The sequence below is a fragment of the Lipotes vexillifer genome, unplaced genomic scaffold (genome assembly GCF_000442215.2).
Source record: "Lipotes vexillifer unplaced genomic scaffold, Lipotes_vexillifer_v1.1 scaffold422, whole genome shotgun sequence".
In the NCBI taxonomy this organism is placed as follows: Eukaryota; Metazoa; Chordata; class Mammalia; order Artiodactyla; family Lipotidae; genus Lipotes; species Lipotes vexillifer.
The window spans coordinates 3,071,593-3,080,768 of NW_006779087.1; the positions used below are offsets into that span (position 1 = coordinate 3,071,593).

At 55.0% G+C, this 9,176-nt stretch overlaps 1 protein-coding gene across 1 annotated transcript; it reads left to right on the forward strand.

The window, feature by feature from the left end:
* Positions 1-945: 945 nt before the first annotated feature.
* ATG101 (autophagy related 101) lies at positions 946-7,686 on the forward strand. Its single transcript, XM_007452340.1, has 3 exons — positions 946-1,407; positions 4,350-4,676; positions 6,974-7,686. Exons 2-3 carry the CDS (start codon positions 4,425-4,427, stop codon positions 7,376-7,378), a joined length of 657 nt encoding a protein of 218 aa, XP_007452402.1. The 5' UTR covers positions 946-1,407; positions 4,350-4,424; the 3' UTR covers positions 7,379-7,686.
* The last annotated feature ends 1,490 nt before the right edge of the window (positions 7,687-9,176 follow it).

The following is a 9,176-nucleotide window of genomic DNA, read 5'->3' on the forward strand; positions in this document are numbered from 1 at the left end:
CCCCCCGCCCCCCGGGGCTGGTTCTAACCTCCCTGGGTCCCCCTCCTTTGGCTCCTTACAGATCCTCCCCTCTCAATATTTTATCCTGATTCCCTTCTGGTTAAGTCTAGGCTCTAGAAGAGGATGCTGGTCTCTAAAGCAGGCGGCTTTCTCCTTCCCCAGGCCCCATTTATAGAGGAGAAAATAAGAATGGATGAATGACATCAAGAGGCACACACAGAGGCAATGGCAGAATTACAAGCTTTACAAGAAATGTCACCAGATCCGTCATGGCAGAGCACCGAGAAGTGTTCCTGTGTGAAGATAACGGAGTAAGGTTAAGCCCCTTTGTCCAGCATCTTTGTGGGGCCAGGGATCTTGTCTATCGTGCACATTGAACAAGCTAAAGTTTTGCCATTCACTCAGAACACTGGCTTGAGCTCACCTCCAGGGCACCTCTCCAAATGGCATGCCCCTCATCTTGGGGGATCGATGCCCCTTCCAGGCCTCTGAGCCCAGACTTGGGACTCCGTTCCAGGGGTGGCTCGCCGCCGATGACTACTCTCGGCCAAGGGAGGCAGCACAGAGCCCATCAGGCCCCTCCTTCCCTCTAATCTCTATGGCGGAAGTGAGTTGTTCCAGCCGAAACACAACAACATCCTCGGTGGTGGGAGTGAATGGACTCGTCCAAATAAGGGAGATACTTCTTACCATCAAATCTTAAAAGCTGATAGATAACCCAGAAACAGGTAGATTTCGAAGTATAGGGCAGCGTATGATTCTGTTTGTCCTCTGGAGTGGAGGTAGAACGATCTGGGTAGCTGCATTAGTGTCAGGGCTCGGCCAGCTCCGCTCGCGCCCCCGCCGGAGGCCGATGGAGCAGGTGGGACCGGCCAGGCTCGCAGAGGAGGGTCAGGGCTTCCGGCGCCGGCACCGCCTCCTTGCCGAGGTGATCTGCCGCCCGCGGGGAGGGCGGTTGCGTGGCCCGAAGGTCCAGGACGGGGATTCGGGGAGGTTGGGGGCCGTTCTAGCCGTGTGCCCCCTTCTCTTGTGCGAGCGCGGGCGCGCCTCGAACTCCCGGGACCGGTCAGGCTGGGCGCGGGGCGCCGCTCCCGAGACCTGGAGGAGCCCGCTCCTCCCGCGTAGCCCTGGACCGTGGAGGTTCGCCGGGACTGGTGGCTGGAGAAACGCGACTCGGACGGGAAGTCCTTCCTGCGTCCGGCCGGGGTTTCTTGATGCGGAGCCGAATAACTGTGTGTTTTTGCGTTCAGCCCATTTCTTGCGGCTCCTCGGGCGCGCGGAGTTTGCGGCGTACCTGCGGAGATCGTACCTGCGGCGATCGCACCTGCGGAGGGCTTACCTGCGCCTGAGGAGGAGGAAGGGCAAGATCCAGCCTGAGGGACCCGCGCTCCAGCCTCTCTGCATAAGGTGAGGATGGGGGTACCCTGGGCTCCGGTCTGACTCAGAGAAGGCATCAGTCAGCCTCTGCACCTGTGCTCTGCAGATCTGTGCCCTGGGGGCACCGAAGGGACGAGACTTCCCAGGCCCTGCCTTGGAGAAGTCCCCTGCTCACCGGGGTCGGGGGAGAGGGAGCAGAGAAGCTCATCACAGACCAAAGGTGGCCGCGTTGGGAAGGAGGCTGAGGTTGGTTAGTGTTGACTTCCTGAAGGAGTGGAGTGGCGCTGAGAATGAGGGAAGAGCCTGGGTTTGGGCCCAAAGTGGAAGAGATGGATGGCCTGTTAGAAGGTTTGCGGGGGATACAAGAGGGGGTTTGTGGAAGAAAGGGGACCTGGACCAGAGCTGGGAATCTTTAGATGGGAAATTGCTGGATGGAGTTAGACTAGAGAACCAACCCAGCAACAATTCCTGCATCAGGATGAATTGAGCAGTCGCTTTGTACTAGGAATCAGGTATACTGAGATTCCAGTGATGACTAGGATACAGTCCCTGCCCTCAAGGAATCGTCTGCCTAGTTGGAGAGATCAGTCAAGATTAACACCTGTGAAAAGATAACTGATAATACAGGTAGTCCTGGGCTGATTGCCAAGCGAGAGGCAGAGCCAGCTTGATTTCTGAGCAGTCCATGGACTGCTGCCCTGTCTTCAGGGACAAAGAGACAAACCAATACACTTTGAAGAGAGCTGCCAGACTTGAGGAGATAAGATGTGATGTCAAGCTGGCATGTTTATGGGGACTGGAGACCTTTAACCTGTAGATGTCGGGGGAGGGGCAGGGGTAAGGGGGTGATGGAAGAGTTGCCTTTAAATATCCGAAAGGCTCCTTTGTGGAAAAAGGGTGAGACTTATTCTGTGTGTGGCTCTTGATATCAAAACCGAGTTTAGTGGTTTGAAGCACTGAGAGACAGATTCCTTCCATAGAGGGAATCACTGAGTAGAGCTTTGAAAAGACGGAGTGGGCTGCTGGGACAGGTGGTGAATTCTCTGTGACGGGAGGTGTGTAGGCTGAACCCTCTCAGCTAAGAAGTTTGACTGACCCCTCTCCTGCTGGGCTCATATTCAGTTACTGATGAAGTTCTGGTTTTCAAGTCTGTTCTTTTTTTTTTTTAATTTTTAAAATTTATTTATTTTATTTTTGCCTATGTTGGGTCTTCTTTGCTGCGCGTGGGATTTCTCTAGTTGTGGCGAGCAGGGGCTACACTTGGTTGCGGTGCGTGGGCTTCTCATTGCGCTGGCTTCTCTTGTTGCGGAGCACGGGCTCTAGGCACGTGGGTTTCAGTAGTTGTGATGCACGGGCTTGGTAGTTGTGTATTGCGGGCTCTAGAGCACAGGCTCAGTAGTTGTGGCGCCTGGGCTTCATTGCTCTGCGGCATGTGGGATCTTCCCGGACCAGGGCTTGAACCCGTGTCCCCTGCATTGGCAGGCGGATTCTTAACCACTGTGCCACCAGGGAAGCCCTCAAGTCTCTTCTTTCATTCTCACTCTCTCTGCTAGTCCTGTCCTGTAGCCTTGCGTCACCTCTCATCAATGACAATGAAATAATTATAACAGCTAATACTACTTGTCAGGAACTGCTTTAAGTGCTTTACAGATACTTACTCATCCTGTCCTTGAGACAACCCTTTCAAGGTAGCTATTGTGAATATGCCCTTTTTATGGATTGGGGAAACTGAGGCACATAGGGGTGAGGCAGCTTGTCCAAGATCACATCACACAGTGAGCAGTTGGCAGAGCTGGGGTTCCAACCATGCCGTCTGGCTTTAGGAGTCACTGCTCTTTTTTTTTTTTTTTTTTTTTTTTTGGCCTCTCACTGTTGTGGCCTCTCCTATTGCGGAGCACAGGCTCCGGACGCGCAGGCTCAGCGGCCATGGCTCACGGGCCCGGGCGCTCCGCGGCATGTGGTATCTTCCCGGACAGGGGCACGAACCCGCGTCCCCTGCATCGGCAGGCAGACTCTCAACCACTGCGCCACCAGGGAAGCCGAGTCACTGCTCTTAACCACTATTCTGCTGTGTTTTACATGTGTTATTTTATTTCATCCTCATAACGATCCAAATTTACAGATAAGAAAATAGACTCAGAGGTTGAATGATTTGCCTAAGGTCACAGAGCAAGATATAGGAGAGCTGGGATTCAGACCCAGGCCCTTTGGACGTGAAAACCCCACACTCTGTATTTCACTCTCCCATATCCCATTGCACTGTCTCTGTAACTGTCACTATTGTAGTGGCCTCTAACTGGACTCCTTGCCCAGCCCTTTCTGCCTTAAACTGGCAAGTTTTTACCTCAGTCTGTGGATGGAAACGTGAGATGTGGTGTGTGTGTGTCAGTCAGGTTTTCAGGTCCAGGCTTCTTAGCTTTCGCTGACTTCTCAGAGCAGTCCGTGACCCCAAAATAGTGACGAGCCATTCTTTGCTTGTCAACCAGAGTTAACTTTCTGATGCACAGATTCAGTGTTGCACAGTGATGCATTGACTCTTCACTGCCCTCGGGACAGAGTCCAGATGCCTTAATCTGGTCATTCAAGATCCCAGGAAATCAGATTCCAATCTTCCTTTTCTTCTTATTCCCACCGTGTAGTCTCACCACTCTGGTAATGTTTACCTGCCTGTCTCTCCTCCATCCTGGCAGCTTCTCAAGGCCAGGGGCTGACAGGTGTCGCACAGTGAGCATTTGCTGTAAGCTGCACTGCATACCGTCATGGAATTCAGGCCTGGGCCGGGTGTTTGGACTGGTAACTTTGAGGCTCTCCCCTTCTCCGATCCCGAGAGTCTGTGATTCTCTGCCAGCACGTGCTGCGCAGTGCAGAGACGGGCTGCGGTGTCAGGGGCTGGGCTGGGCCTGGAAGGAAGTGAACAGGTGACATGCAGACCATGCAGAAGGTGTCCACACCTGATCTGCCTCCTTTTGCAGGGCGGTCCCCGGGTGGGGCGAAGCTCCCCCGTCTTTACTCTCGTCCCGACCCCAGCGTGGGCCACCGGCTACAAGATGAACTGTCGCTCGGAGGTGCTGGAGGTGTCGGTGGAGGGGCGGCAGGTGGAGGAGGCCATGCTGGCCGTGCTGCACACGGTTCTCCTGCACCGCAGCACCGGCAAGTTCCACTACAAGAAGGAGGGCACCTACTCCATCGGCACCGTGGGCACCCAGGACGTTGACTGCGACTTCATCGACTTCACCTACGTGCGCGTCTCTTCTGAGGAGCTGGACCGTGCCCTGCGCAAGGTTGTCGGGGAGTTCAGGGTAAGGTGGGGCGCAGTGGGCGGCAGGCGGCCCCTGAGTGTCATCCCCACCCCGCCCCGGCTTGCTGCTGGGTCAGCTTGCCCTTCCTGGGTGTACTTGTCGGGTTCTTTCAGGTTCTAAGGAACAGGCACTTTCAGAGCTTCTGTGGGTAGCGAGGGCTTGGTGGGGGGCGGGGAGGTGAGGGCACCTGGTAAGAATACAAGAAGAGCAGGAGGCCCTCGTGGCGCCGGCGGTCAGGCCCTGGGTGATCGCTGCCCTGTGCTCCTGACCTCCTCTCTGACCCTGCAGCGCTCTCCTGACACCCCTCAGCTCTGCTTGCACATTTGGGCCTTTCTTATATGAAACTCCCTGAGAGGGAGGGATGCTGGGCTCAGGCAGTGGGCATCCAAGTGGAGTGTCTCTTGGGCAGCGTGGCACATGTCTGTGTGTGCCTGTAGGGGCGAGGGGAAAGGTGGATGGGACACGCCATTCTGCTAATGTTGGTCACCTCGGGGTGGGAATGGAGGCGTGATTTTTATTTTGTCTTCATTCAGTGTTGCAGTGTTTCACTGTTTCAATGAGTGCCTTTTTTTTTTTTTTTTTTTTTTTTTTTTTGCGGTACGCGGGCCTCTCACTGCTGTGGACTCTCCCATTGCAGAGCACAGGCTCCAGACGCACAGGCTCAGTGGCCATGGCTCACAGGCCAAGCTGCTCCATGGCATGTGTGATCCTCCCGAATAGGGGACGCGCAGGCTCAGCGGCCATGGCTCACGGGTGCAGCCGCTCCGCGGCATATGGGATCTTCCCGGACCGGGGTACGAACCCGTGTCCCCTGCATCGGCAGGCGGACCTTCAACCACTGCGCCACCAGGGAAGCCCCGATGAGTGCATATTTTTAAATTTTAAAGTAACCAAGGGAATTTCTTTTAAGGTGTTCCCTGAGGTCAGAGGAGGAGGGTTGTCTGTCTGACTTCCATTCCACAGAGGTGTGATCCTTGCAGGGGGTAGACCCTCTCCCAGGCCACAGTGGGCTCCCCACCTCCATCCCTCCAAGGCCAGAAAGGGCAAGTTCATAAGAGTTTCCCAGTCCCCCTTCAAAGGGAGGCAGCGGTACTCAGCCCTCTGTCCTCCAGATGCCTATGAGCGGCACGTGGAGCACAGTGGACTCTTAAGAGCACAGACTCGAGCCAGGCTCTACCACCCAGCAAGTGTGTGACCTTGGGCAAGTGATTTCACTCCTCCCAGCCTCAGTTTCACTGTGTAAAATTAGGATGAAAATTGTACCCACCTCATGGAGGATTAAATGAGTCAAATGTGTCATGTGCTTGACAACCTGCACACAGGAAGCGTTATAGACGTGGCAGCTGTTATTACTGTCAGCTGAGGGCACACGAGCTTGGTTTGTTCGTGAAGGAGAGACTTGTTCCTGATGGGCAGTTAAGGACTTGAGGGAGGCATCCTTACCTTCTGGGTTGGCCCTGACTCAGGTGGGAAGGTGCGTTAGGGTCTCGGCTGCATTAGGAGGAGTGTGGGGTCGCCACACCCCACAGGGGGGCAGGCAGACTTATCGGGCCAGGCGGCCCATTGGCTTCTCGGAGGAGAGGGGGAAGCTCCGGGTCTGCTCTGTCCTTCCCCCCCGGCCCCCTTCGGTTCCTTGGCCCTTGTCTCTCTATTTAAGGATCACTGGGCTTTTCTGTAGAGGATGTGAGTTTAGGTTGTCATCGAGTGAGTGAGGTAGGATTGCGCTTAATTGGCCTGGGGAGAAGGAGACGTTGGTGAGAGGGTGATTCTGGAGAACCTTCTGAAGGATGGCGGCCAAAGGGCCGGGGCTGTGGAAGGGGAAGGAAGGCCCTTCTTATAAAGTTCAAAGGCAAAGATTTTGAAATGAGACAATCTGGATTCAAACCCTGGCGCCGTCATCCACTGGCCTGGGACTTTGGCAAGGTAACTTGCCAATGACTCTGAGCCTCATTCTGCCTCCGTCAAATGGAGGTTATACACCTGCCGCACAGACTTGTTGAGAGGAGCGAGCAGGATTGTGTGTGTAAAGAGCCTGGCCCGGAATATGTGCTTAAAGACATCACTTCCGAGCAAAGCTGGAGGAGTTGGGTGAGCACACAGATTTTGTTTGCTTGGACCATTCCGCTTTAGGCCGGCAGTTGGCTGTGGCACTTCACACGAATCCTTTACTCTCTGGGTCTCATTCCCTGCCCTCCCGGGGGACTGAAGAGCAGCTCCCTGGGGCATAGGAAGCAGGCCCTCAGGGCGGGAGCCCCTCGGAGGCTTTGGCCTGCTCACTCTTGCTCCTCCTTCCCCAGGATGCTCTGCGAAACTCCGGGGGCGATGGGCTGGGCCAGATGTCCTTGGAGTTCTATCAGAAGAAGAAGTCTCGCTGGCCTTTCTCAGACGAGTGCATCCCCTGGGAGGTGTGGACGGTCAAGGTGCACGTGGTGGCCCTGGCCACGGAGCAGGAACGGCAGATCTGCCGGGAGAAGGTGGGTGAGAAGCTCTGCGAGAAGATCACCAACATCGTAGAGGTGATGAACCGGCACGAGTACCTGCCCAAGATGCCCACGCAGTCGGAGGTGGACAACGTGTTTGACACAGGATTGCGGGACGTGCAGCCCTACCTCTACAAGATCTCCTTCCAAATCACCGACGCCCTGGGCTCCTCCGTCACCACCACCATGCGCAGGCTCATCAAAGACACCCTGGCCCTCTAGGCGTCGCTGGGGCCTCGGGCGCTCCTTGATGGCTTGCGGACCTTGGCTTCTGGGGATCGTACTGTTAGGCCCTGTTAGCCCTTGGGGCTCTGGAACCCGCTCCAGGTCCTTGATGAGATCTGGAAGGGCCACCCCTGGCTTCCTTGTGTGTGGTTGCCAGTCTCTGGTCATCCTTGTCACCTTCACTGATGGTCAAGTCCGGCCTACACTGTCTCTCCGCACCCCTGGTGGGGGTCCCCTTTCCTATGCTGTACAGAGGAGCCGTCACTAGGATGGTGAATAAAGTTGAGAATGTGAGTTTGGGTTGAGCCATCTCTCCCTTGGCTGGTGTCCTGCCCTGAAACATTAACACTTTTTTTTTTTTTTCCTTTGCGGTACGTGGGCCTCTCACTGTTGTGGCCTCTCCCGTTGCAGAGCACAGGCTCCGGACGCGCAGGCTCAGCAGCCATGGCTCACGGGCCCAGCCGCTCTGCGGCATGTGGGATCTTCCCGGACCGGGGCACGAACCCATGTCCCCTGCACCGGCAGACGGACTCACAACCACTGTGCCACCAGGGAAGCCCAAAACATTAACAGTTTTATAGCAGACCTGCCAGGACACACGTGTGTGTTGAGGGCATTATTCCAAGATGAGGGGAGCGGGCGGGTGGGATTAAAGATAGATGAAAGCTGATTGATTTTGTACTTTGTTGGACATTCACATAAGCAGGTGTGACCATGGTCAGTCCCATGAATGAGGGCACAGATGAGGATCTACTGCTCTTGGATATGACTGTGCTATTTCTCCTCCCTTGCTAAGGAAGCTGTGACATCCCTGCCTTTTATATTATCTGGTCTTCCTTCAGATGACCCCAAAGAATATCTCCTCTGTCTTCATAGAGCGCACACAGGCCCCCACTTGCAGCAGAAAGCTCATTTGATTTGGTGTTTCTCTCTCTGGAGAGAGATTGGCCACCTTGAGACTGGTGTCTGGTAACACTTCCAGTTTGGACTGGCCCTCGCCAGTTCGGACAGTGGTAACTCACTCATTTCTAGGCAAGCATATGCTCAAAACCAGTGAACTCCATTGTGTGCTTTTCATTGATTTAGTCTTCCATATTTTACAATGCTTTTTTTACATAGGTGCCAGTTCTAACCAAACTGAATGAGCAGTGCATAAGCAGCTGTGCTAAGGGAGAAAGGGGCAGGGAGTCTTGTCCATGGCCCTGGAGCAGTTAGGTGCCAGGATGGCCAGGAAGTGTTTGCACGTTCCTCTCACCCCAGGCCACTCTCGGTCATGCGCTGTTTCATGAGGGGTTTTCTGATGTCCTACCCTTGACCTCTGGGGCACTGGGGAGTTGGAGAACTCAGGAGGTTCTCAGGGGTTTGGAGATGGGGAAGGCCAATTCTCAGCAAGTCCTTGATGAGGTGTGACCCTACCTGGCCTGCTGCAGTCTGGGGGACCTTCTTTTCCTCCTAGAGGCCATCAGCTCATCCCTTCCGGGGAGTTGGCTGAGTCAGGTGTTTGCCGACAGTGACTTTGTTTTAAACCGAGCTCAGGGTTGCTACAGTTCTCAGGAGACCTGGTCGGGAGGGTCTTTCCTCCATCCCAGCTTCCCCAGACTTTCTACTTTTTTGCAGCCAGGCTCTGCTCCAGTCTCCCACCCTGGCTTGGCTGTGGGACACCCAGTTGGCAGCAAGCTCCCCTTAGTGGGCAGTTCAGTAACATCTCCATCCCTTTTGGTGGTGTGATTTCCCGGAGGTAGGGGACTGATTTACTCAAGGTCAGGACAGGAGCCCTGGTGACTCAGATCTATGC